Raw genomic sequence first — 27,561 nt, 5'->3', positions numbered from 1 at the left:
CATGGACATAGCCACGTAACTGTCTAGCGTGACCTCAAACTTCCTGAAAAACTTATTGAAAAACCTCTGATCTGCTTTCTTCCCAGGGCAGTTGTGTGCCTGTGTCTCTGACGCATGCTAATCATGAGCTCAGCCTGGGAATTTCACAGCAGTAGGCTTTGCTGTTGCTCCAGAGCCAGCTAAGGCACTGTAGCTTCATGTAACTGAAGTGTCTTTAAGAAGTTTCACATGAGACTTTGGCATTTGAGACGTGTCTGTTGTAACAGGCAGGTTTGGTGGCCAGTAATCGTCCAAGCTCTTGTTTCTGTCAGCAGTCTTTTATGCAGAAAGGTCTTAAACCACTCACGTTATCAGCATAATCGTTCATCTCCCTGTTTCGTCTGCCAAAGGGAAAAGGGGCTGAGCTGGCCACGCTCTAGCTGAAGCCGCTGTGCTGCCAGCTGGATGACTCAGAGCTGGCGGGAAGAAGGTGCGCTCTACATCTTACCACTGCTCCAAAAAAAGCAAAGGATGAGTACCAGGCCTGGCAGCAGTAGCCACCCTGCTCGGCAACCTGCTGCAAGCATCCTGGGGTGCAGAGAAGTGGGGTGCTTGCCAGGAGCACATGGGACTGTAGGTTGCATTGGGCAGAGGTGTTAACACTGCTGTGCCGCTGGAATATAAGAGTTCACCCTGACTCTGGAGAGGATAGCTTGGGATCTCAAAGTGAGACCCCAAATGAGTACCAAGTGTGGCCTTTTACCTGCCATTCTTGGTTGTTGAAGGACAGGGCTGATTTTTTAAGTGACAGTTTTCTTCACCTGTTTCTAGGCAATGCCCTGCAGCTCCCTGTGTAGAGATCTTCACAACCTGTGTCATTTACCATTCATTTCCACAGGTATCAAGACCCTGCCTTGTACCTTGGTTGATGGCAGAGCTGTGATTACATCTGTACATCCAGTCAGGGGAAGTGCAAGTGATTTCCCACTTGGGCATGAGGAGGTCTGGCTCTCTCTTTCCATTCACTGCTGCATTTCCCAGACCACTGGCCCCAAATGAAGGAGACAGTGTGGCCAGGCTGGGGCCCGCGGGAGGTACATGTGTGTGTGTGCTGCTTCAGGGATGCTCCGCGGCTCTAGTTAGTGGGTGCTACTGACGGCTAGTGCCTGGCATTTCCCCTCCCCGGGTCCGGGCTCCTCTGACTCCGGGGGGGCATCACAGATCCCAGCAGAGGTGTGAGCATGGTGGAGGGAGAGTTGTGTGGCCGTGTGGTTAGCCATGTCCTGCAGGTAGGAGGTACAGAGGGGTGGTGAATGTGTGTGTCTTCTTAAACCCAGCTTGGGAGACTTTCTGACCTGCTGGCTAGGTACCCTCGGAGAGTGCGGTGCCAGCAAGATCGCAGAGCAGAGATGGGTGTAAGAGAGGGCTTTACCCAGCGAGGCTTCCCTGCTCAGTCCTCTCAAGGACACTGTCTCCTGGGTTCATCTCAGCCTAGGCACTCAATGGCAGCCCCGTGCTGAGGGAATTTGCTAACTCACAGCTGCCCAGGCCAGGCTCCCATGGCAGTTGCAGTGCTTCAGGATGTGGTTGTGCCCTGCTGTGCATCCTTTGTGCAGGATCCCATCTGATCCTTTGTGCAGGATCGATACAGGTTATTGCTCTGTAACACCCCCTCTGCCCTGGCTGTCCAGTACATATGCTTTGCTTCAGTGCTTTATTTCTCCTTTTTCCCTCATTAGCTGTATAAGTTGCAGAGCTCTGCGCAAGCCTGCCTTGGGGAGAAGGAGAGGATGTCTGGTGCATGCTCAAAGCGATACATGCTGCCTTTCCCAGCCTCCTCAGAGCCTTACCGATGATCATTGGCCGCTTGTTGTGCAGCAGAGATGGTTCAGCATGAACAGAGTGAGCAGAACTCATGTCACAGCAGCAGCCAAGCTGCATGTGTTAAGTGCAAGGGAGACTGCAGCTCGGGGAGAGATGTCTTTCTTTGCCAGTGCCGTTTGCGGAGGGCAGATAAGCTTCCTGGAAGCTGGAGCTCTCTGGAGAGCGTGCAGACGGATCAAGCCTGACTGTAAGGTCTGTTCGGCACTTGGCTCGTGGTATCATCGGTGGCACTGTGATACGTTTGTAATGTAAACAGCTGGGGTGAACACAGCTTCAGAAAGGATCCGCACAGCTATTGCTGCTGAGTGAATTAATCCCTAGAGAGCTAACCTGGCCGCTGCAGGAATGCTCTGTTCAAAGCTTGCCATTGAACCTCTACTTTCTGTCCTTGGTAGTTTCCTTTTTTCCATGCAGTAAAGTAACTTCATTGAACTACCCTCAGAATAGTACCACCGCATGACAGCTGTGTATTTTAGTGGGGGGATCGGGGCCCAGGCTGCAGCTTTTGCTTTTCATAGGCAGTGCTTGTAAGGCTCCTGGGATGCAAGAGAGCAGAAGAGCAGGGTTGGCAAATTGGCTTTCTCAGGGTCTGGTTAGGCAGCCTGTGTTTGCACAGATGATGGATCACGGCTGCGTTTCATTCTCTGGAATGAAATGTGTTTATTGTGCAAACTCATTTAAGGAAAAGCTGACTTTATTAGCTGGTCTCTGGAAAGCAGTCAGCATTTCTGTGACCTGTTCTTCCATAGCTAAGAAAGAACAGGCTTAAACAAGCACTCACCAAAGGTACATTGCATAATTAGTGATGTGTAATTTACCTAATTTATTCTTCTGCAGGAGCTTAAATACCTAAGACATTGGCTGTCAGTATGTACAGAGGCACAATGTGAAATATACTGGTTTAATTTATTTAATTTTAACCAGCAATAAGTCCTAGAGTAATGGAAGAATGCTTTATTTTTTCCTTAGGCTCCAATAAATTGCACAGTATGTCCTGTATTACGGGGCTGTCTGCATGAATTGGGCCATTTCCTTGCTGCTGTCTGACAGCCCAGTGAGTATGAATGCGAATTCTGATCACCTTTCCGCTTTAAATCACCATATGGAACGGAGATGTGGATTCCACTTCACTTTAGAGTCATGACAATGAGCTGTTATGAAATGGGGAAAAGGAACTGTATCCTGGCAATTTCTGAATGAGCAGCTTGAGAATTGACGTAATTGCAAGGTGCCGGAGAGAGCCAACAGAAAGGAGGAGTCAGGTTAGAAAATGAGTAGAAACAAGAGTGTGTTTAGGAAAGTTGAGATCTCTTTCCTTTCCTTTTTGGCCAGATGATGTTTTGCCATTGCCAGGTACAACTAACTTCAAAGCAGATAACTAATTTACACTGGAAAGACCAGTTCTAATAATTGATTTACAGTAATGCACAGCCATCTTATAAAATAATCTCTGGGTTTCCAATGTGGCAGATAATCTAATAAACAGAACATGGAAGTTTCATCACATGGAAATAAATGTGGAAGAGTTTTGTCTGCAGGTGGCATACATGAAAGAAGCAGAGATAACAGGGCTGAAATTAGTTCAGAGACCTGCTTAATATAGTGCCTTTTCTCCTGATACCTCCAATGAAGTGGGAAAGCAACATGTCCTGATCATAATACTTTGTATTTTGCCCCTGTGTTATGCAAACAGCCTGGTTTTCCTGGTGTTTGGAAGCAAGAACTTCCCCTAGGAGACCATGACTGCTTTGGATTGTGACCTGTCTGGAGACATTCTTCCCACATCTGTCAATATCTGCTAAAAAAAAGTATGCTCCTTACAGATCCTGATGCTTTGAAGGGACAGCACAGTCTCTTCTTCTCTGCACAGGCTGTCGTTCTTTTCAGCAGCTGAACTGGAGGGAGAAGAAGATCTGGGAGATCCTGTCCAGGCACCAGCAGCAGCAGGATGGGGAACCTGGCACCAAATGTCCCTCTGGTAGCAGGATGGGAGGGACTCTCCTCAGTCCCCTGTCATGGCGCTCGGATCTGTGATGAGGACTGGCAGTCCGCTCAGCCGTCTGAGCTGGGGGCATCCGTGCTGCCTTTCCCTGTGCTTGAAGCCCAGAGACAGCAGGGCTTGTGCCCATCTTGGTACCCAGCTGGGCACTCTGGCTGCAGCTCCTGTTACTGCTAGCATGGGACGAGTAAGATGCTGGTCCCCCTCACACTCTGTCTGCGTAGCCAGAGGTGGACTTGCCTGGTCTGGGGAAGTGTCACAGCTATTTCACCAGCACCCTTGTTAGTTTGGCTAGAGCCAGAACGTTTAGATTTCATTCAGTTTACAATTTTTTTCCTGCCTCTGCCATGAGTCACATCTTACACAAGGATCTCTCCACTATCCATTCTGTGCAGCTGTAAAAACTAAAAAAAAAATAATTGGACGCAGATAGCTGAGCAGGGCATTGGGAACCACCGCAGGAGAGGAGGTATTTCCTATTGTAGACTTTCTATGGCACTTTGCAGCATGGCAGTGCTTAAAAAGAGCACGTGAGCCTGTGGCCCTTTGGCACCTGTCCATACTTGCTTGTTGGGAAGATCTTAATGCTGGAAACTGTTCGGTGTGTGCAGCAAGAGGACTGACTGCTCTTAGAGGCCTTCATTTTTCAAGTTATTTGATGATGTGTGCCTGGATCCTGGGTCCATGTATTTGAAATGAGAAGGTTTGTTGTTTTTTTGGAGGCCCCTAAGCAGTAACACAGGGCAGGGGTTGGTTTTTGAAGGGAGTTTGGTGCTGCTAGTCCCCAGCTGCTGCTGTCTGGTGGAGAATCTAGCTTTTCAAAGCATTTGGGACTTTTGTTTTGCTAAAAAACCTTCAAGCATTGGGAAGAAAAGATCTTTGTCTTTCAACTGTGAGCAAAGAAAGCTTGCAGTATATGTCTGAGAGCCACCAGCAATCCCCTAGCAACCAGGCTTAATGATCCTGATATTTCATCACGGGATCGTAGAAAATCAAAAACTTCTACAAAAGCACTGCTGTTATTTAAAATATGAAGTTGCTGCTGGAGGCCCAGAATGGGCAAACCGTATTCCTCTTGGTATTTATAGCTTGCCTTTTAGCATGCACATGCGTAGCCCTTGTGCTTTGAAACAGCTGGGACTGGCTGAAAACTGGGTCCCTGAGATCAGGGACTGACACAGAGACTGAGGAGGTTTAACTTGAGGCTACCGTGTTTGGAAAGTTGCAGCCTGAGCCAACAAACCAGGAAGTTTTTGTAGAAATGGGGAACTTTCCATCACATGCTCCCTTCCTGCTGGCAAGGAGGTTTCATGTGGCTGTAGGTGAGCTGACTGGCATGATTAATCACGGCATCTCTTTCCTGTGCTGGGAAGTTTGGACACAACGAAAGGAAAATTACTGGAGCTGGCCTGCTCTTTGTAAACGCCAGGGCTACAGCGTCTGTGGATGGCAAGTCTCAAAACCCATCGTCTCCTGTGTTGTGTCAGGTATGCAAAGCAGCCCAAATGGACCATCGGGTCGTTAGCTGTAAGGAGCAGCGTGTGGGAGATACGTATCTGGCATGCTGCTGCTGCTGCCAAGTGTGAATACAGTGACCAAACTCTGGGTCCCTGCCTGTCCCCTCCAAAGGCTCCTGCTGGTCACTCCTCCCCATCCCGGCAGGGAGCTGAGACCCTTCTGTAAGGCTGTACAAACGCTGCGCAGCGCCCGCCTCTGTGCTGGGGAGCAGCTCCGCAGGGAACCCTGCCATTTCAGAGTGCGAAAGTGAGCAGTGCCGGTGCTTTGCCTATGCTTCCCACTTGGGAGTGAAGAAGTGGCTTTTATCAGGGTAAGCATGTGTCTTCGTGGCCTGGTTCCTGCTGAGGCTGTCTCGGGGGATGCGGTCGATGAGGTTGACGGCAGAAGCAGCAGATGACACGTTGAGCATTACTGCAGACTGCAGATGGAGAAGGATTCTGTTGTTGCTACAGAAACAGCAGTTGCACAGGATGCATCAAGGCAGTGTCCCTTGACAGAGGCATGAGGTACTGAGACACTTCAGCTTGAGTGCTGCATCCATTTTTGATCTGGCCTTCAGGAAGGACCTGTTGGGGAGTGTCCAGAGGAGAGCAGTCAGATGCCTAGATGGTGTGGTAGCAAGGGGTAATTGGGGGCTTGAACTTCTCTTTTCTAGCAGAGAAGAAGCTAAGGGAGGTGTCATGGCAGTCTTTGTGTATATCAGAAGTTGCTGCAGGCAAGAAGAGAGTGAGCTGCCCTCCATGTCAACTCTTGTAGGACAAAAAGTAATGAGTGTGTTTTGTCAAGGGAGGTTGCAGCAGGGAACTCTGCCTGCAGGGAGCATGTGGGCAGATGGCCTCAAAGTGGCATGGAGACTCCAGCAAGATGTCTGAGGACAGGTTAAACAGACATCTGCTCTGAATGATGCTGTTTTGGGATGGATATTTGGGCTGGCTGGCCTGTTACTACCCTGTCCAGCTCTGCTGCCTGTGGTTCAGCATTTTGCAAAAGAAGGAACCTAAGAGCTCTTGTTTTACTTGTTTACACAGGTAGTTTTGCAGAGAAGACTTACGAGTGGAGCTCGGAGGAGGAGGAGTCCGTGAGGAAGGCAGGACCAGTGCAAGTCCTCATTGTCAAAGATGACCATTCCTTTGAATTGGATGAAGCTGCACTGAACCGCATCCTTCTCTCAGAGGCTGTCAGAGATAAAGAGGTTGTGGCTGTGTCTGTTGCAGGAGCTTTTAGAAAAGGAAAATCATTCCTGATGGACTTCATGCTGCGGTATATGTACAATAAGGTATGGCTTCAGCTGAGGTGGCTTTTCCCAGGGGTGTGGTCCTACTGCTCATTGCTCCCAGGGATGAGCTGGACAGGATACTGGCTTGGTGCTCTCGGAATCACAGAATCACAGGATAGTTTGGGCTGGAAAGGAACTTAAAGATCTTCAAGTTTCCAACCCCCCTGCCACGGGCAGGGACCCCTCCCCCCAGCCCAGGCTGCCCCCAGCCCCATCCAGCCTGGCCTTGAGCTCTGCCAGGGATGGGGCACCCACAGCTGCTCTGGGCAGCCTGGGCCAGCGCCTCGCCGCCCTCACGGGGAAGAATTTCTTCCTCATATCTCATCTGAATCTACCGTCTTTTTATTTTAAACCCATTCTCCCTTGTCCTATCACTCCATGCCCTTGTAAAAAGTCCCTCTCCAAGCCTCTCATTAGCATGGGCTTTACAAAATAAAATAAAATGGATCCTTCCACAGCTCTGTGCACCAGCGAGTCTCTAGTGGGCTCCTGACTTGGGAGGAGAGATGTTCACATTTGCTGCCCTGTAGGAAACCTCTTTTATAGGGGCTACACTATGGTGAATGCAGCACAGAGGAAAAGTGGAAAACCAAAGTGAGATGAGAACTCCAGCAACTTCTGTTCCTACCTGCAGGAAGCAGTGGACTGGGTTGGTGATTACAATGAGCCTCTGACTGGTTTCTCCTGGAGGGGAGGGTCTGAGCGAGAGACAACCGGCATTCAGATATGGAGTGAGGTTTTCCTGGTGGACAAGCCCGATGGTAAAAAGGTGTGCGCTTCTCTGTTGCATAGCTGTCTGTTGCTGGTCAACTCATTTTTCTCTTCCAGCTTTTGTAAGACTCTCCCGCCTTGTCTTAGGTGGCTCAAATGCCTGTGCAAGTTTAGAGAAGCTCTTCATTACCGTACCCCTCATTTGACATGAATGGCTTTAATGCAGTGAGTTGATACGATGTCTAGGTGTCCCTGTTATGCCCTCCAGGTGTCCCTCAACTCTGGGCATCCCTCTTATTCCCGGGGATCTTGAATCTGAGGTCCTTGGAAACTACTCCCCTTTCCTAGAGCAGTAGCTGTAAAATGGAGTGTCTTCATTCAGGCTGGTCAAATACAATGCAAACTGGATCTTGGGGCATTCTGCAAATTCAGCTTATAGCCAGGAATATTGGTATCTGTCTACTCTTTAAGGAAGAGCCCAATGCCAAAATGACACAGAATTATTCACAGTGTGATTTCTAATACTAGCCGAATGCGGTTTGGGCTAAGGAGGTGCGATACTACGCAGACTCAGGAAAAGACCCATCTGCACTGACAGCAAGTATTTGAGGAGCAAAGCAGTTCCCTCCTCTGCATTGCATAGCATTCATTTCCCTGCCTGCTTGAGTCATCACGCTGTTACGAGTGACTGGGGCTGCTGTTCTCCTTTGTCCTCCACCCATTTTAAGTCCGAGGCAGAAGTGGGGAGATTCCCAGCACAGTAATACAGCTGACATTCCCGCCCCCCCTCCCCACCCCGCCTTTGGCATTTGAGAGCGATATTGCTTGGGTGCAGGTGCTGAATGGGTGCGTCCAAGCTGACGTGGAACTTTCTGCCTCTCAGGTCGCCGTATTGCTGATGGACACGCAGGGGACCTTTGACAGCCAGTCCACCCTGCGGGATTCAGCCACTGTGTTTGCCCTTAGCACAATGATCAGCTCGATACAGGTAAGAAGGGGGATGTCTCCAGGAGTCATTTCCTAAAAGGTGGTGGCAAAACCCCAGTAGCTTGGCATCAGCCTAACACAGCAGCTGGCCAGGACCTTTGGTGGGAGGACAAAGGCCAGCATGTTGGCTGCACTGAGTGCAGGATTCACACGCGACTCCATCATCACAGGAAACAGTCTCACCTCCTCATCTCACCCCAAAAGCAAGGCCAGCAGCAGATGCACCGCTTTGCTTGCAGCTACCAAAGAGGAAGAAGCTTTGGTCTGAGGAACTGGGTGTGCTTTTGGCTCAGTGCCGCTGGAGAATCCTCTGGGCTGGAGGTGTTCACACTCCATTAACTCCCTAGCCTGTTAGGGCTTCCCTTCCAACCACCCAGCCTTTGCTCTCGGAGGACAGCGTGAACGGGATGGAAGTTGTGCCTTGGTACAGAGCTCAGCACATCATAAAAATGAGAAGAAGGAACATCATTTGGACCAAACAGGTTTCCAGGCTGGGGCAGGACAGCCCTGGTGCTCCCATGCTGGAGCATTTGGGGCCTGTCTTGTACTGGCACCGCGCACCACCTGGGACTTTGCCCGTGTCCCCATGGTAATGTTGTAGGCTATAACTGCACCAGCCCATGCACTGACCAGAAGGACAGGCCATTCTGAGTGCTCTGAAGTTTTTGTTTTTAAATGCAGGTTTATAACTTGTCCCAGAATGTGCAGGAGGATGATCTGCAGCACTTGCAGGTAAGACCCTTGTCGCTGGGGCTCCGCAGCACTGGGGTACCTGGGTTATGCTTTGCACTCGCAAGCTGTGTTGCTCTGGAAAGGCCCGTCTGCGTTTGGAGCCACAAAAGGGTTTTTCAGTTTCCCAGCTCTCATATTGATTCATGGGCATGGAGGAACAGTTGCTTGGGTTGAAACCTGTCTTGCCTGTGCTCTCGTAGCGTGGCTTCTTGGGGGCCTGCGTCCTTTGGCAGGGTGGTCAGTGGGCACTTGGCAGGAGGGACTGTTCCTGTCTCTGGGGCACGTGTCTTCCTCAAGGCTGATGGCCTGTGAAGCTGCAAAGGGTCCATGGCCATGCTTTGTGCTGCAGCAGATGGCTGAGGGGCTCGGAGAGGCTGAAAGAGCCAAGACTTAAGTCAGGAGACAAAAGTGACTGAGAGGGGATGATGGTCTTCAGCTGTGTACGGGGCTGCTGCCAAGTGGAAAGCAGTATTTTTTTGATATGTCTGCACTGCATGGAACCAGTTGCCATGGATGGTGCTGCAGTCAGAGAGGGCTGAGTTGACTTTCTAATGACAAGGTTAGAACAGTATCAAACGGACTGTGCAGGATGGGTGTAGAGTACCCATCACAGGCCATCTCAGTGTGGAGCGTTCACAAGTCTGCCACAAACTGGATGTAGCTCGCATGGCTTGTGTTCCTTCCACAGGATCATGCTTGGGTTCCTCAGGGAGCAGAGGCCCATCAGAGGCCAGGACTGACCCATGGGCCTGGAAACATGCAGTGACTTTTAGTAAGGGGCTAAAGTGACTGGTAATAGGGAGGGACCCAGGGTAATTAACCATGCATTGACTGTATTCCGGCTGCTGTGAGTGGCTGTCCACTGCTCCCTGAGTAGGGGCAGTAGAAGTGCTCATTTGACTTACGTGACGAGGAAGCTGATGGTAGAATCACAGAATCCCAGACTGGTGGGGGCTGGAAGGGACCTGTGGAGCTCACCCAGCCCACCCCCCTGCTCAAGCAGGGTCTCCCAGAGCGGGCTGCAGAGCCACGTCCAGGCGGGTGTGGATGTCTCCAGAGCAGGAGACCCCACCGCCTCTCTGGGCAGCCCGTCCCAGCGCTCCGGCACCCTCACGGTAAAGACGTTTCTCCTCACGTTCAGGTGGAACTCCCCGTGTTGCAGCATGTGCCCATTGCCCCTTGTCCTGTCGCTGGGCACCGCTGAAAAGAGCCTGGCCCCGTCCTCTTGGCACTCACCTTTAGAAGCTGCAGTGTTCATGCTGTAGGATGGGCTCTTTGGACTGTCAGAAGCCCAAAGAAATGAGATAGCCATTTACAAGTCTGGCTATTGACATTGGTACTGGCTCAATACAGGTGACCCCTAAGGGCAATTACAGCCCTGACTGCTGGAGACAAGCAGCTAATGGGATTTTTGTGGCACAGGTGTCCTGTCCATTTGGTGGTGTTACCTCTAGCTTTCTCTTCTGTTTAGGTGATTGATTGATTGCTTAGGTAGTTTTTTCCAGGAGCTTAAGAAAAAGGAAAGCAAAAGTCCAGCTTAGAAAAACCAGTTTTTGAAGACTTTATCATTTCAATCAGTAAATATTTTTAACAATAATGCCTTTTTAACATTGAACTTACCCATTGCAAATCTGATCCTTCAGTTTGGATTTTAAGCCATTATTGTTTAACAAGTTGACCCATTTTTAGGCATCTGTGAGATACATTATTGCACCTTCAATTAGAAATTAGAGTCCAGAGAGTCTGGAGAGCCTTCGAATCTTGCTGGTGGGCTGATCTTACAGTCTTTGCACAGTGGGGGTTTGCAGGGAAAAGTACTTACTTCTGAATTCATTTCCGCTTCTTCTTGGGCTGTTTAAAGAGAGCAGGGCTCCAGCAATCCCCTGCAGCACGTGAAGTTTCTGGTTGGTATGAAAGCAACAGCCAGCAGCTGATGTGAGCCATTTTTCACAGATTTGGCAGCCAAAAATTCCAGGCTGAGATCTTTCACGTGAGGGGTCAGCACGGTGATTGTCCCTAACAGCTCCATGTGCCTCTCAGATGTGAACCAAAAGCCCAGAGCCAGGCACACAGCCGGCCAATTTCTGTTCCAGCTCTGCAAATGGTGCTGTTAGTGCCGAGTCGACAGCGGTCCCGTGCTGCTGGTGCCCGCGTGGCCCGCAGCCGCCCGCCCAGCCGTGCAGACTGGCAAACTAACAGGCCTCTTGTTCTTTGCTTCAACTTCCAGCTCTTCACCGAGTATGGCCGGCTGGCCATGGAGGAGACATTCTTGAAACCTTTCCAGGTGAGTCTGAGGGTTCTGGCCAACACGTGTCCCCGCTGCTGGAGGTGGCTTGGCCCCGGGCCGGGTGGCTTCACCACGAGGTGTCACTGCAGTTTGCAAGACAGGAGGAGATGGTGATGCCTTGGGACTGGCTCAGCTGCACGAAGCAAAGGCTTTGTGCTTTCCTGCCCTCAGAGAGCCTTCCAAACACATCCAGCATCCCTCTTTCTTCTCTCTCTGAACCCTTGCCATCCTGAGAGCTCTGCCCTGTCCTGCTGGGCTTGGAGAGCAGTCAGGTTGTGCAGAAGGTTTGTCATGCTGTCTACCCGGGGACTCTCCCCAGCCTTTGCTCTGAGGGGTTTGAAGCTGCCTGCCCTGGGAATCCCTGCTCCTGGCAAAATGAAAGGATGAGGATTAGCTCAGAGGTTTTGTGAGTGACAGCAGAGCTGTGGGAAGGCTCAGTTTAAGTGGGGTCTTAATTTCAAGTAAGGGACATCTGTTCACCCTGCTGCTTCCCAACCTGTGAAAATCTGGCATTCAAAGAAGGGAGAGTGTCGGCCAGACTCCAGCTTGCTCTGGACACCAGAGCTGTGAGCACTTGCAGGGATGGGAGGATAGTTGGCTGTGACAGCCCTGTCCAGGAGGAGAGTGAATATAGGTGAAAAGAGATAAAGCAGAAGGGAGGGGGGCAGAAGGTATCCGTGGCATGGCTGTGGCAGCTCACAAAAGCTTCAGTCCTTTAACAGATGGAGTTGTGATTTTGTATGGCTTTGATTATGGCTGCACTGAATCCTGTGCACCTGGGAGGGCGGTTGAACAGGTTTGGAAGCTTTTAGAGGTCTGTGGGACCAGGTGTGAGGCAGGGAGCAGGGCCTAAGGGGATGAAGGGAGCAATGCTGTGAGTTACCCCCGCATCCTCACACTGCAGTGGGGCTGCAGGGCTCATTGCACGATGGGGATGGTAAACAGAAGGAAGATCCCATCTGTGGGGCTCTGGCCTTCTTGTCGTTCCTTGTACAGGTCGTTCCTTTAACCTGATGCTCTCTGGTGGTCCCAATGGCTTGGTCCAACTTCCAGCTGTCATCCACATTAGGTTAGGTGGTAGATGGATGAGGATTTGTGAGCTTCTCAAAGTGGGAGATAGCAGAGAGAAAAACATGCTGTAAAAACACAAATAGTAATTGGGAATGGGTTACAGCTATTTTACTTTTACCTTCTAACGTAAAAAGAGAATTGCTGTCCTCACCACCTTCCTGGAAGTCCTAAGGGGTTTATAGGGTGTCTGTGGTCAAGAAGTGGGAATAAAAGGTTAAAAAATACAACAAATGGACAGTCTGAGATTTTGGGGAGTTTTGAGGGTATACTGGATGCTGGCATGGACAGTTGACTCATAAATGATGTGAAAGCTACCAGTAAAAATATATGACTTGGAGTAGCAAGAGCTAGGAGAAAATTGTAACATGGTACAGAAAAAAGCCAGACATTAAATAAATATTCTTGTTCCTTATTTAGGAACTATCAGGATAACATAGCCAAATATTTCAGTGAACGTGAAATCCTTTCTACTCCTTCAATAAAAAGGAGGCTGTAAGGGGAAACTTGTAAATATGCTTAAGTCATTAGGACTGGATAATAGGCTCAGATTTTACCAAAGACTGTAATTGCTGTCAAGTCACACGGTTTTGTGGATAGCAAGTCTTGTCGAACAATCCCATTATCAATTTTTAAAAGACCATGAGTTTGGTTGATAAAGGTAACTATCACCATGATACGTGGCTTTCTGTAAGCCTTATCTCCCTACAGTGCTGATTAAAGGCAAGTGAACAGCATACCAAGTCAGCATTGTCTCTTTTAATCCATTGTAAATGGATTAAAAACTCATTAACTGATAGACGATAGAGCGCGCTGAACTAATTTTAATAAGGAATCATCGTCTTTCAGAAGTGTTTCTTTGGGGCTTCCCCCAGGGTCTCTCTGATTCACTGTCATCTTCATTAATGATCTGGGGGGAAAAATATCAAACGGCTGTTGGTAACTGTTGCGGATGTGGTAACATTTGGTAGAGGGATCGATGGTGATGTGACCAGGTGAGCAACGGAGATCTCCTGGCCACATCGCAAAGTGGGCTGGTTTCCTGCAAAGCACGGTTTTAAAGGCAGCCGAGTATTTGGATTAGGAAGCAGGAGAAGGGTGATGGCAAATAAATTGCTTTTCCAGTGGGGAGGATGAGCCTGGTGCTTCTCGGTGTTTGTGGTTGAGGCTAGACAAAGTCAGACTAGCAACAGGGAGCATGCTGTTAATGAGGGGGCAATTTAATGGTTAGGGTAGCTTAATGAGAGATGCAGGGGCTTCTCTGGGAGCTGGAGGCTTTAAACTGAGACAGCTTTTTTTGCAGAAGTCTACAGCTTGAGTTTCTTGGGTGAGGTTCCAGGCCTGTAAGTCAAACAAGCTGAACCTCTTTTGTCCTTAAAATATACAAATCTGTAAAGGAAGCTTTGGAAAGCAGCTCCTATAGGAAAATGCTGCCAAGCAGGGAGTACAGCAAAAGCGTCATTAGTGGGGCAGTTGCATTGATCCTGCTGGAAGGGAAGTAATACTTGGCAGTGGAAAATTAACATTTCCCTTTGGCTCCTTCCTCTCCGCGGTGTGTCCTCACACTTGTGCTGAAGTGGAACCGCCTGTGCTGCTCCATGAGCCCTGGCCAGATGCTGGTCCTGATCGTGATGCAAAGGCTCTGTGTAGTGCCTGGCAGTTTGCTGAGTGGGAGTGGCTAGGGCACAGTAAAATCAGGAACAATTTTGCTTAAGAAAAAAGAAAATAATTCCTGAGTCAAACAGTGCAAGACATGCATAGCGTGTTTGTGGAAAAGTCCTAAACATGGACATATCTCCTAAGCATCTCATGATCTTAGAAAGAACAGTGTGTCCTGAAACAGCTGCCTGGGTGCAGTCACTGTGGATTGTCAGGCAGTTAGAACAGTGGGTTGGCCATTTCTCTCTCTCCTTTTTTTTTTTTTTTTTTTTTTTTTAACCTTTTCTGATGTTTTATGGAAGAGAAATAAGGAAGGGAAATATTTTCCCTTCCTCCACTAAATCTTTGTTCTAAACATAGACAATTTCTGGGGATATTCCAATGAAATGGATTCTGCTCACTTGACCTGCTTATTCATGTGCATGAGAGGAACCCTGGCACCCCTGCCAGGCCCTCCTGGGCTTCGGCGTTCAGGGCTCCCCCCTCCAAGCCGTGTATTTGTTACACAGGACACAGGTCCCTTGCACAGATGAGACACTGGAGACATGATTTCTTCTGAAAACTTTTTTTTTTTTAAATGGGTTAAAAGTTGACCATACTGGTATTTATTTATTTATTGCATAGGAACTTTGAATGCCTCAATAAAGATTACAAAAGCCAGTGATTTCTTATTCACCCTCGTTATCCTGCATCTGCTTCTCATTAAAAGTCTGTCTGGAAGGCTGCCCAGTGAAAAAGGCTGAAAAAATGAGCCTGTAAAATTCCCATAGGATGGAACTAAATGTGGCTGGAATTAGAGAGCTCGTTGCCTTTTGTCCTGGTTAGCAAAATTCTCTTTCTTGTTTTGCAGTTTAAATGATTGATGCTATTCTTCCAGCTAGGGGATCAGACTGCCGCCCAGCAAACCCATGCAGCCGTCGGGGGTTTGCTCCCCCCTTCCCTTTGTAGGACACAGCCACACGTGCGGCCAGTCTGCGTGGTCTGGGTGTCACCGTGGGCTGGCCCTGCACAGAGGGGTATTTCCACCCGTGGAGGTGTGAGACGCTGCTGGAGCTAGGCAGGGACTCGGGGCCGGGTCTCGTGGTGGCGTGAAGGTGGGGGCGAGGGTGCTGGGGGGGTTCTGCCACCGCTGTGGACTCCAGTGTTTGCTGCAAGTGGTGGTGGCAGGGAGGGAGGCCCCAAAATCCCATGTGGACCCCCTTTTGATAACGTACGGCAGAATTAGGCATCTCCTGTAGCCACTTCTGGTCCTGTGTTAGCAGAGAACCACAGAGCAACAGAGAAAGATGAGTTTCTCTGAGCTGGCGCTGGAGCCGCTGGGGGCTGTATGGCACTGACCCCCATGTGTTTCTGTTTTCTAGTCCCTTATATTTCTTGTTCGTGACTGGAGCTTCCCTTACGAATTTTCCTACGGATCTGATGGTGGTGCAAGATTTTTGGAGAAGCGGCTGAAGGTGCGTTCTTTCTGATCTGGGTTCACTTAGTGAGCAGAGCTAGCCTGGGGGTACGCTTTGGGTGATGGAGACTGAGGAAGCAAATTGGCTTGTGACCCAGGGATGATACACTGCCATCACCTGCATGGATGGAGAGTGTGTGGAGCACGAGGGCGAGACCTTGATCTGGGGGATGACTGGTGCTGGAGGGTGTAATCCTGGGCAGGGAACAAGGAATGGGGTGCAGAGCACCCGCACCAGTGAGGGTTCAGCTGGGTGGCCGCAGCGCTGGCTGATAGGTTTGAACTGCAACGTGCTGGTTATGGGCACACTTAGCCAGTGCCTTAAAATCATGCAAGAGCCATTTTAGGAGCCTGAATTTCCTTGCCATGTTCAGTGGAGGGCTGAGACTGCCTGTGCTAGGCTTCTGCCCCAGCCCAGGCTCCCTGCGGGTCTCTTGCTGGGAGAGGTGTTAGAGATGGGAGTCAGCAGATTCCCAAGAGAGCCGGAACGATGTTTTAGTAAGAGGTGGTTGTACAGTAAAAATGATGGGCACGGGCTCCCCTGGGATTAATCAGGAAATGCATGGGTGATTTGGTCTAGAGAGGCCTAATTAAATGTGAGACAAAGAAGGCCCTAGTGGGAAATCCCACATGTTTTTGTATTCCAGTCATACATGGACATGCACATTTTCTGAATGATAATAACATGCCCCAGGGCACGTGGTCAGAGATGCGCTAGTTCCTTGGTCGCTGGAAGAGCCTTGTCTTTGTCCTCTATGCAGCGTATCCCTATGGAATGTCCTCCTGTGTTGTTTTTTCCCCTCTGTAAGCAGCCAAAATGGAAAGTACCCCGTGCTTCTGCCAGCACCGTGGGCCCAGCATTACCAGTGTCCCTATCAGAAGGAAACTCCCTGATCCCAAACTGGTCTCTCGCAGGTCTCAGGAAATCAGCATGAAGAGCTGCAGAACGTCAGAAAGCACATCCATTCCTGCTTCACCAAAATCTCCTGCTTCCTCTTACCTCACCCGGGCCTGAAAGTTGCCACCAACCCGAATTTTGATGGAAAACTGAAAGGTATGAAGGCAAAGGTCTGGTTTTTAGGCTGATACCTTGGATGCCCTGGCAGACTGTTCCGCTGGTTCCTGAAACCTCTATTAAGTATTTTTCATGAAAATTCCAGGAGAGGAGTTGGATCCTCTTCTCAGTGATGTACACGCGCTCAGCTTCTTCTTCCGAGTCCAGCAGACAGAAGTGGAGGCAGAAAAGGTGTGGGAGGCTGAAAATGTCAAGGAGCCCCTGGCAGTAAGCCCTGTGAGGACAGATGGCTGCCAGGCAAATGGAGAAGGGCAGGGCTGGGACAGGAGGTGTGTGTGGACGTGGTGTTGAGCCCCCAGTTAACTCCCGTGCCTCACCTGCAATTCGGCACAGATGCAGTGGTGTGGGCTGGTTGCTGCAAGGCAGGCTGGTGCTTGGGGAGGGTGGAAGGCCGGTCCTGCTTGCTATCAAGAGAATGTTACTTCACTTTGAAAAGCTTTCCAAGGAATATTTAATCTTCCTGATTTATCTGATCAGTGGTTTCCCTACAGGGCAGGCTTAGTTCAACAGGTTAAAAAAAAAGAGGGGAAGGAAAAAAAGCTGTGGTAAGATTCTCCACTCTGAAAGAGCCACGTGCTGTGGATTTTTTTAGTTGTTTGTTGGGAACCACCTGCTTACCAGCATCACTGCTTACAGGCAGCTTGTGATCTTAGCAGTAGAGACAGCGGCCCATTAGTCACTTAAATTAGCAGCAGAAGGATGTTTTTCTCTGGTTTTATCTGCCTAGTGATCAGACTTGTTCTTCTGGCAAACTCGGTGCCAACTAGCAAGCAGGATGGCAAGGCAGCAGGGCTGGGTGTCACAGCACTCTCCAAACTAGCCAGCTGCAGCAAGGCCTTGTACTACCACATACCAACATACTCTTCATTCCAGTCCCTCTGCTGCCTTCTCTAGTCTCTCCTCATCCAGGGCACGCATTCTCTCTGCTTCTTCCTCCTCTCTCTTCCTCAGCTGCTCTCTCTTCTTTGGCTGCCCAACCTCTTAACAGAACCAGCCACAGCTGCACCTTATCTACATCATCCAACCCTCCGCCACTGAAGTCAGCCCACAGCTGTATGTTATCAATGGTAATTAACCTGCCTTCATTCCTCTACAGGCAGGCATGCTTATGGAAACTGAGCTGATCTCTCTTAGCTCCCCCCTTAATTTCAGGTGCTGAGTAGTATTGAATGAGTAGTGTGTGCAGAACTGGCACAGGAGTTGTCAGCTGTGTCTTGATGCCGTTTTCCTGTTCCCTCAGAGCCGTAACCAGCTTTTTGTGATCTGTTGGAGCAGATGTGGGGAAGTGTCCCCTCTCTCCTTACCTTCCAAATGCCTGGATGTTGCATTGTTTTTTCTGTCTTCAGTCTGTACGGTTTAATTTAAATGGCAATAAATGAATGTCAGGCACTATGAAGCCCTGAGAATGACTGTTAGGAGATGAGTCTGCCTCTGTTGAAGTGACACAAGCACCTCATGGACCCCTCAAACAGCACCCTGTGCCAGCCCTGAGCTTTGGCAAAGGGGACAGGTTGGTAGGAGCAGAGATTGTGCCTGTTCCTGGTACCTGCACCAAGGAGCATTTAATGGTGCAATACAAATGCACAGTCACTCGCAGGATTACTTAGCATACCTGTGCCAAGTGCCTAATCGTTTGCAAAAGCTTTAAAATGCTTTGCAATGAGAATTTCACTTGTGGGTTTATAGAGGACCAAGAACTTGGCACAGAAAACCTTACCTGCTCAGGAGGTGGCAGGGATGGGAGCCAGAAAGCCTGAGCCCTGGCAGAGGATTTCCACTACGGGTGCCATGGAGCAGAACAAAGGGAAGGCACGGCATGGGTCCATGCCCTGTACACTAAAGGTCATGATTTGCAAAGAGTGTGTCTAGGCAAGAAGCAGCTGCTCTCTGGCTGTCAGTGTTGCATGCACATTACCAGCGAAAGCAAGTTCTTTTACCTATGCAGTCACATTTGTGTTTGCACATATATTTTTGAGACCATGAAGCTGGTTTGTGGATGTATGCACAGCTGTATATTCTGTCTGTGAGTTCAGTAACAACTTAACTGGGGCCATGATCATTTCTGAGTACTGGCATCACTACGATATAGTGTCTGAGTCTCTGGCTTGACTCTCCTGCTCTCGTTTCACGTTCGCCAGTCTGCCTTCGGGCTGGTGCTGATGGCATTGGGTTTTGTTTCCAGAAATAGACGATGAGTTCATCAAGAACTTGAAGATTTTGATACCTTGGCTTCTTAGTCCTGAGAGCCTGGATGTTAAGGAGATCAATGGAAACCATATCACCTGTCGAGGCCTTGTGGAGTATTTTAAGGTATTGGCTTATGTAAGAGAAAGTGGGCTTATTCATCTGTGGCGTGCTTGCACTTTTGCTGTGATTAAAGGGTAAAGCAGCAGCAGGCAAGCCAGCGCTTGATGGCCAGAGGAAATGTTCTTGGTCCAGCTAATAGTCCTGACTGTCATTGCTGCAGAAAGCAAACACCTCCCGGTCGCATATTTGCCCACGCAGTATGGCCACCGGGTGGGCAGGGCTGTTTCCCTCCCCAGGAGAACTGAGGACCAGAGGGAGGGAGGCTGACGGCTGTGTTCCTGTTGCCTTTGGAAAAAGCTTAGTTTTGTTGTCATGACTACTGGGACATTTTAATGCAAGACATTATTGAGTAACTCTCACCACCTACTCTCCAGAGCTACCTGACTCTGGCTCCTTCTCCTTCAGTAAAGGATGGAGGTAGGTGCAAATCCAGCGGTAGAGATAGTGTGAGACTTGAGTGGCTGACTCAGGCCACCCAAGGAGTGGACCGCAAGCCATCTTAAGTAGCATTTTCTGACAGAGCATCCCCTGCCAAAGCCATCTTGTGCCAGGAACGTCCTCCTCTTCCGTGCTCTTAACATCCTGTTAAAGCTGTGACTGGAGCTGGGTGGGGGTGTTTGTGTGTCACTTGTGTGTGCCGCATTCAGTGTGATTTCATTGTCCGTGTGCTGTTTTGCAGGCATACATAAAGATCTACCAAGGGGAAGAATTGCCACACCCAAAGTCGATGCTGCAGGTATGCGAGTGTGAGGTGTGACCTGGTGGGCATTCACGCGCTATAATTGCCATTAATTTCCAGTTAATGGTCAGCGGTGGCCAGCTAGTGCAGTGTATTGGGTCTACTGTGATTTTGTTTCAAATGCCTTAAGTTTAACAACCCAAGAAATGGCTCTTTTGGAAAGTATTTGACAGTCACGAGTCTGGTATAGCTTAGCAATTGTGGCAGCACGGCTTGTGGACTGTGGTGACTCTCTCTGCACACAGTGTCAGCTGGCTTAGCTGAAATGATTCCCCCACAGGTAAATAGCATCATCATTGGCTGCGGTGGGGCCGCACAGGAAGGTGACATGGCCCTGCACGTGGGCAGTGGCTGCTGGGCTGCAGCTCCGCTCTCTGAGCCAGACAGCTTTGCGGGAGGTTGCAGCTGTAGCTGTTTACATATGACTGAGCCTTTTATCTGTTTTTTTGCTGTTTCCCACAGCTTAAGCCAAAGTTTTTGTTGCTCTGGCTTGGAGGGTAGGAATCCTTTCTCCATGCGGGCTTTTTCCTGGAGGGACTGAGAACTCTGGATGTGTCAGTATGGGATGATCTTATTTGGCATTGGCCAGAGGCTGGGGAGAGTACACTTGGCTAAGACAAGGGAGCTGTTTAATTCTGTACGTGTGCAGCGGGGTACCATGCACATGTCCTGGCCCCGTGCACATGTGGACCACGGGTACCCAGTGGCCATTACTCTTTACAGTTACACTAACCTTACCTTTCTGCAGCTGAACTTTGTACCCCTTTTGCCCTTCCTGCAGGCCACAGCAGAAGCCAACAATTTAGCAGCAGTTGCCACTGCCAAAGACACCTACAGCAGAAGAATGGAAGAGGTAGGTGGCTCTGAGCATGTAGTTTCACCGCGCTCATATCACCTGGTTCCCCTGTCCTCATGGGGAAACCTCCCTGCCTGCATTCTTGGTCGAGAGTGTCCTGCATGGACTTGTCCAGGACCGGTTACAGTGCAGTCAGGGTCCCAAAGGGGGTCTCTCCTATGTGCGTGGTGGAGAAGGGGCTTTCTCACAGGCTGGAGGAGAGCAATGCCGGTCAGGGTATCATGGCAGGACAGGGGATGGTCACTGTTTCATCCCATGGCAGCTTTTTGCAGACCACATGGCCTCTGCTGAATTTGCATCCTCTTCCCAGTGTTCCCCAGTGTGGGTAGGTGCAACCCAAAAATGTGATGTAGCGGGGTGGCAGTGCTGTGTGACCATGCAGCCCATGCTATGGCTGGTCCTAATTAGGGAATAGAGTCATTATAACTGGCTTTTCACCTGTGCCCTTCCATGTCAGCCCATCTCTCAGCTCTGGTGAGGGGATGGTTGTGATGTTTAAGGTGAAGGTCAGACGCCAGCCTGCCTCCAGCCACTTCCAGGCCCCCGCTCTGTTCATCAGTATTGGAGATTGCTGCCTGGTGGCAGGAAAAAGGGACAGAGCTGCATGGCCAAACTGCCTGTGGACTGCCCTGCACCTTAAAACGAATGTGTCCATACTCTGAAGCAGAAGGAAAATGCCGTGGAGCCTCCAGCACTAGAAAATGCCGGGGTTCAGGGTCCTGCAGGTCGGTGCAGCGCAGCCAACAATGTTGCCTGAGGTGCTGGCTTGGGCTGTGAGCGAACTCAGTAGAGGAGCTGTGGGATGCAGCTTCCCTGTGCAGACACCAGTTTTAATCTGCACCTTGCAGAGCTATCCCTGATGAGCAGCACAGCTGTGGGGGTCTTCCTGCAGGATCCAGTGGTCTGTGCTAAATGGGAGCCTGTAGAGCCCTGATTCCAGTGGTTAGCACAGCACAGGAGCTGTGGGTGCTGAGGTTTCTGGAGTGATCGGACTGTGTTTCCCACACAGGTCTGTGGTGGGGACAAGCCCTTCCTTGCGCCTAGTGACCTCCAGACCAAGCATGTGGAGCTGAAGGAAGAGGCTGTGAAGCTGTTTCGTGGGGTGAAGAAGATGGGTGGGGAGGAATTCAGCCGTCGCTACCTCCAGCAGCTGGAGAACGAGATAGATGAGCTCTACATCCAGTACATCAAGCACAACGACAGCAAGAACATCTTCCACGCCGCCCGCACCCCCGCCACGCTCTTTGTGGTCATCTTCATCACTTACGTGATAGCTGGAGTGACCGGCTTCATTGGCTTGGACATCATAGCCAGTCTGTGCAACATGATCATGGGCTTGACACTTATCACACTGTGTACCTGGGCATATATCAGATACTCTGGGGAGTACAGAGAACTGGGCGCAGTAATAGACCAAGTGGCCGCAGCGTTATGGGACCAGGTAGGATAAAGAGCTTTTGATTTAAAACAAACAAACAAACAAACAAACAAACTTCTACCAAGTTCTTAAGTGTTGAGTTTCCTGGGGCTTTTCCTCCCCTTTGAGATGGCTTTTGCATGTAGGGTTGTTAGATGCTCTGGCTGGACCTGCCTGGGCAGATCCAGCTGTGTGAGCTGGTTGTGCTGTGATCGGGGGGGAGGAGATGACCTGTGCCCCGTCTTCTTCAGACAGCGGGACGATGAGTTTTAATCCATTCCTTAGACCTTCTAGGTGGGGAAAGCAGAGATAGAGGAAATGGTTTCAGGTCAGTCTGTGGAGTTGATTGTAAGGGGGAGATGTCTCAGGGACTGGAGGTGATGGGCTGGGGGGTAGTGCCCGGTGGCTGTAGCACAGGTAGGCAGTGCAAGGAGCGTCAGAGCAGGAGTGAACAGCGAGGCTGGAGCTGCGTCCCAGGCCACCCCTTCCCCTGCTTGAGCCTGAGCCTCTGAATCCTGCCCAAAGTGAAAAGACAAGCCGTGTAGATCCCGGCTGTGGATGAGAAAACTCACAGCAAGCTCTTTTGTTCTGCCTTTTTTTTTCTTCTTGTCTTACCCATCACCAAATGCCAGCCTGTGGAGCCTTGGCCCTTGCGGGAACGGGGCAGCTTTGCCAAGGGTCCCTAGGGGAAGGCTGTCACAGACCTGGGGCTGCGCCTTTTGGGTGTGTGTGTCTGTATGTCAAAAAGGAAGGCCTGGATCTCCGCCCTGGTGCGGGGCAGGGGTCTGGCTCTCCCCCCTCTGCGGGAGGCTGAGCCCAGGTCTCGGCTCTGCCCGCTTTGGCACTGGGCTCCGCTTTCCCATTACAGCCACCGCTGTGCTGGCTCGGTGGGTCTCACCCACTCTTTTTCGATTCCTTTTTTTCCCCAAACAACATGTGAAGCTCGTGGCTGGGCCCCCGTGTCAAGCAGGAACACTTCTGAAACCTTGAAGATGGTCACTGTGAAAAATCCCCCAGCTGCGTGGCTCTGCCCGCTTTCTGGATGGCGCCGCTGCAGCGCCGGCCCTGGGCAGGGTTATCTCGCAGCCCACCGCCGCAGTATTTTTAACGCTGGGTCTTTCCTGTTTCCCCTTGTGCAGCAGCCCTTTCCCCCCCTGATTGCAGGGGTGCCGGGGGGAGCCCAGACCCTGCGGGTCACCCCAGGCGGGGGAGCAGTCCTGCGGTGGCCTCCTGCTCTTCCCATGGCACAGCCGGGCGAGCTCATTCTTTGCTTGGCCCTCAGAAGCCACCAGCTGCAGTCGTGAGTTTTATTTCTGTAGTGCTCCAAGGCAGAAAAGGCCGTTCTTAACAGCTTTACCTGCTCCTTCCCTGCCTGTTATCCACAGCGAGGTTTGGATTGAGAGTGAGCACATTCCCTTGGTTCCGGTTGCTGCACAGAGAGCTGCAGCTGGAGCTAAACATGCAGCTTTGGGAGGAAAAAATGGAAGTGTTTATTATTCAATTCCTTCATTCCTGAGCTGGGTAGTGGTGTTGCTCAGCTGAGCTGCCTTTAAAATAAGTTGGATGGGGAGGCAGCTTGTTGCCTGTATCCCAGGCGGGTTCATCCTGGCTGCCCTGACCTCTGCGGCCTGAGCATCTGCAGTAACCCCCCGCGGGCGCGCAGTGCCCCTGCGGCGGCTCTTTGCTCGGGGACCTTCCTGGTGTGCTCAAGCTCAGCATTTGCAGGAATTAGTGGGGGGTTTAAGCAAGAACAAGACCCAGCCAGCAGGGAGCCAGAGATGCTGCCTGCTTGCAACTTGCCCAGCTGGGGAAAAATAAAGAGGTTAAAGTGCCTGCAGCTGCTCCCTGGCACCCTGCTGGTCCGCGTGGGCTGTGTGGCACAGCTTTCCAACCGGAGGGAAAGTTCTTCCGAGGAGCTGTGCAGGCAGGCGGTACCGGCCCTGCTGCGGGCACCGGGGCCCGTTGCGATACACAGGGCTGGTGGCCAAGTGGCCCGGGTGGGTTCATAGCCTTCGTGGCTCTGTCCCATGCGAGTGCTCAGGGTCCTGTGGTGGCGGGACCGGCTGCAGGAGGGATGGATGGAGATGTGAGGGGTCCTGCAAGAGGGGCAGCCTGTGCGGGGCGAATCCCCCTGGGAATACCCGGCCATGGTTGCACCAGCAAGTGGCTGTGGCCAGAGGCATGAGCCCCGTGCGCTCCCGTGGATGTGCATGATACACAGAGATGCTTTTCTTTCTTTTTCTGTCTCCCCCTTCCCAATGCCTCTCCCCAGGGAAGCACGAATGAGGTAAGTGGCTCTTGTTCTCTGCATGCAACACCACTCAGCTCCCATGGGCCGGAGGCTGCCGGGGAAAGGCGTCTTGGACCCAGATGCACGTTTTAGCTGCATCGCTGCCTTTGGGCTCATGGAGGATGGGGGCTGCAAGGGCCCCGGGCAGCGGCCGGCATCCTGGCCCTCCACCTAGGCACTTGCTGGCACCTGGGCTCTGGTTGCTCCCTGTGATCCAGATGCCTGGGGAAGGTCGTTGAATGTGGGGCCTGTGCTCCAGGCAGTGCTGGAAGCCAAGTGGGGGAGAGATTTGGGTGGGGAGGATGTTTGTTATGATGGGAATTTTCATCTTTCTCCCATCAGTTCTGTTTGGGGATTTTTCCTGTTGTGCTGAGAGGTCAAACCAAAACACCGGTTGGTTTTGTAGCACCAGCTGTGTGGGCATCACACTGCCCCAGCAGCCAAGGAGGCCCCATACTTGGTCAGGCCTCTCTGTGCAGCTGGAAGTGCCGCATATTGTATTTTAGGCAAAACCACTCCATCCCGGCTTGAGTAAGCTGAACGCAGAGCCTGGGAGGCATGGTTTATCTCCGCAGCCTCCTGCTGGGGCAGCATGCTGAGCCCCTCTCGCCCTGCATGGCAGGGGAACTGGGGTCAGCAGCCCATGTGTGCCAGGCTCCGGTGGCTCCGCTTGCCCGGCACCGCAGGGGCACAACGCTGAACTGCTTGCCAGGCCTGCGCCGAGGCCACCTGGAACCTTGTTTAGGCAAAGCCTCATCAGCATCTAATTAAAACAAAAAAGGCATCCTTACTAGTCTGTATTAGTGTGCATGCATGTTAATCCAGTAGGTGTGTGACGGAAGACAGCTTTGTCTTTTCTCGTGTCACCGAAGCCTGACATCTGTCAGTGTCAGCGCACGTTTCACCCGCTGTTATGTGGGGAGTTCCTCAAAAGAAAGTCAGGGCGGCTCTCACAGGTCCGAAGGCCATTTAAAAAAAAAAAGGTGTTGAAAATCAACCCATTTTCCCCCCAGCAGCCAGCCCAGTCCGGCTGTTTTGGCACTAATGCTGAGCAGCTAAGAGCGTTCCTACCTCTGGGTCCCTGGGCTTGGCTCTGGCTTGCACAGCAGCAGGAGGCAGGACCTGGTCTTTGCTATTAATGAGCTTTTGAACAGATCCCGTCAGGTAAAAGTCAACTCCGTGAGACCAGTTTTGCAAGAAAAAAAAGCCTAAAATAGCGCTAAGTGCTGCAAGGTCACTCACTTCTGGAGCGTTTGAAGGTGTATTTTCGAGGAGGAAACCCACAGCAGCTCCATGAAGTGTCCTCCACCAGCCCACTACATTCCCGATCCCAAAACACTTGGCATGCCAAGCCCCACATCCCTTTCCTACAGCCCATTTGGGATGTGGGCAGCATCGCTTGAAACACCCCGGAGCCTCAACAGCCCCCTCTCCCTCACTGTGGCTTCGGCCTCTCCAGCTTCGCTCATCTTCCCCGAGCACCAGAGGAACGCATCGCCCCGTGACTGTTCCCATCCTGAGCTAATCCCGACTCGGCAGCAGTCCTGAGGTCCCCAGCAGGAGCTGGTGCGGTTTTAGTTTATTTTTGTCATTTTTTCATATTTTTTTCCCCAATGACAAACGCATTTGCTATGGAAACAGAGCTGTGACAGCTGTTCACACCGCAGCCTCTGCAGCCAGCCCCATAGCTCAGCATCTCCTGCGCCCGTTGCACTGGGTGGGAAGCCCAGCGTGGGGGGGACATGGGGTGTTACATGCCAGCCTCCAGCCCTTGCGATCACTTGTCTCAGCCCCGTGGTTGCTGGCGTTGGCTCCACGCAGCCCCACGGCCACACCAGCTCAGCCCACGCACTGGTACCAGTACCAATACTGGTACAGCGATGTGCTGCAGGAACACATGGTTGTTAGGCTGTGGTGCTGTTTGTGCAGGGCCAGCTCTTCTGTCAGAGGGGGAAATACACCCGGGTACAGAGAGAAAAATCGTAAAATTAGAAGGAAAAAATAATAATCTGCATTTATCTGGATGATAAATCAAAATGATCCTGACAAACTGGGGTCCCATTACATAGCAGAGCCTGCCATATGACGTGCTGGCTATCTGCCTGGTGGTGTAAAACAAACTGCTGAGGATGCAGAAATTCAAACTCATGCGTGAAACCCATAGGCAAACCCCCTCCCCCCACCCCCTCCCCGCCCCCGTAAGTTAATGCAACTCGAGGGGCTCCTCCCATAGCCAAGCCATTTAAAAATTAGCAGAAGTGGTGCTCTTCAGTCTTACCCCTGTGGGACACTTGGCACAACCAAGCGCTGGCACAGAACAACCCACCGCTGCAGCAGGATGGCGAAAGCACAGCCCGTACGCGTGACATGCAGCGGGGCTGGGGACATGACCATCTTCTTTTCTCTTTTTTTTTTTTTTTTTTATTCCCCCCCAGGCTTTGTACAAACTGTACAGCGCAGCAGCGACTCACAGACATTTGTACCATCACGCCTTCCCTGCACAGAAAGCAGAGCCCGCCGAGGGTGCGGAGAGGAAGAAGGTGTAAGCCGGGCGCGTTCCCATCGGTGCATGAACAAGGTGTGGGTGTCTCATCCTCAACCCTCTCATCCTCGTACCCATCACAAGCTCCTGCTGCAGACAGGGAGAGTGGAGAACGTGTCATGTGTAAGGTGGTTCGGTGTGTTCGTTCGACAGCGCGGTGTTTGACGGGAAGATGTCAGCATGTTTTTCATTTTGTTAATATGTACATATTGGTACTGCCGCAACGACAAAGTGCTTTTAATTTGTAATAGCCAGCATAATTCCCAGCTAATTTATGAAGCCTTATTTTCCCCTTCTTAATTAGTTATGAAGTCACTGAAGGACTCATAATTTACATGATACTGCAGCTAAAAATCTCCCAGACCTTAGCTTACTCAAAAGCCGACTTATTTTCAGATACTTGAACACATTATAACATGTAACTGAATTTTTTCTTCAGCTATTCATTACATAAACGTAATTAAAAATGTAATAACTTGCTTTATCAGAAACTGTAAGGGCACTTCTGCTATGGTATGTTAAGGATCTTGTAGGAAAGCCTACTTTTCTGTTTGTAACCGCTGCACAAAGTATCACTTTGTATTTGTATTGGAGGAAGTTTCACTGTATTTCTGTATATATATTCATTATAGCGTATAGAAAGTGTGTTCAACAGTTCTATTCTTTTATCGTCAGATCTATTAAAGTTTGCTTTCAGTTCCTAAGGAGGTGGCTGCACAGGAACAGTTATTGACTAACGAGGCAAGAGCTTCTCGTTTTTTTGGGGTTTTTTTACCTTT

At 50.7% G+C, this 27,561-nt stretch overlaps 1 protein-coding gene across 2 annotated transcripts in view; it reads left to right on the top strand.

The window, feature by feature from the left end:
- ATL1 (atlastin GTPase 1) overlaps nt 1-27,487 on the top strand; it is a 32,258-nt gene extending 4,771 nt beyond the window's left edge. The window contains exons 2-14 of one of the 2 annotated variants that reach the window (XM_055804126.1): nt 6,409-6,656; nt 7,291-7,425; nt 8,251-8,355; nt 9,036-9,086; nt 11,314-11,370; nt 15,462-15,554; nt 16,472-16,610; nt 18,814-18,941; nt 19,618-19,674; nt 20,459-20,530; nt 21,543-21,974; nt 24,223-24,237; nt 26,676-27,487. In XM_055804126.1, the coding sequence (XP_055660101.1) occupies nt 6,409-6,656; nt 7,291-7,425; nt 8,251-8,355; nt 9,036-9,086; nt 11,314-11,370; nt 15,462-15,554; nt 16,472-16,610; nt 18,814-18,941; nt 19,618-19,674; nt 20,459-20,530; nt 21,543-21,974; nt 24,223-24,237; nt 26,676-26,786 (1,643 nt within the window). In that variant the 3' untranslated portion in view covers nt 26,787-27,487. The remainder of the gene's footprint in view (nt 1-6,408; nt 6,657-7,290; nt 7,426-8,250; nt 8,356-9,035; nt 9,087-11,313; nt 11,371-15,461; nt 15,555-16,471; nt 16,611-18,813; nt 18,942-19,617; nt 19,675-20,458; nt 20,531-21,542; nt 21,975-24,222; nt 24,238-26,675) is intronic. The other variant, XM_055804133.1, reaches the window with a different exon arrangement.
- Nucleotides 27,488-27,561: the final 74 nt, after the last annotated feature.

Source organism: Falco peregrinus, chromosome 1 (assembly GCF_023634155.1).
Source record: "Falco peregrinus isolate bFalPer1 chromosome 1, bFalPer1.pri, whole genome shotgun sequence".
Taxonomy (NCBI): domain Eukaryota; kingdom Metazoa; phylum Chordata; class Aves; order Falconiformes; family Falconidae; genus Falco; species Falco peregrinus.
This window is presented reverse-complemented; position numbering and strand designations above follow the sequence as displayed.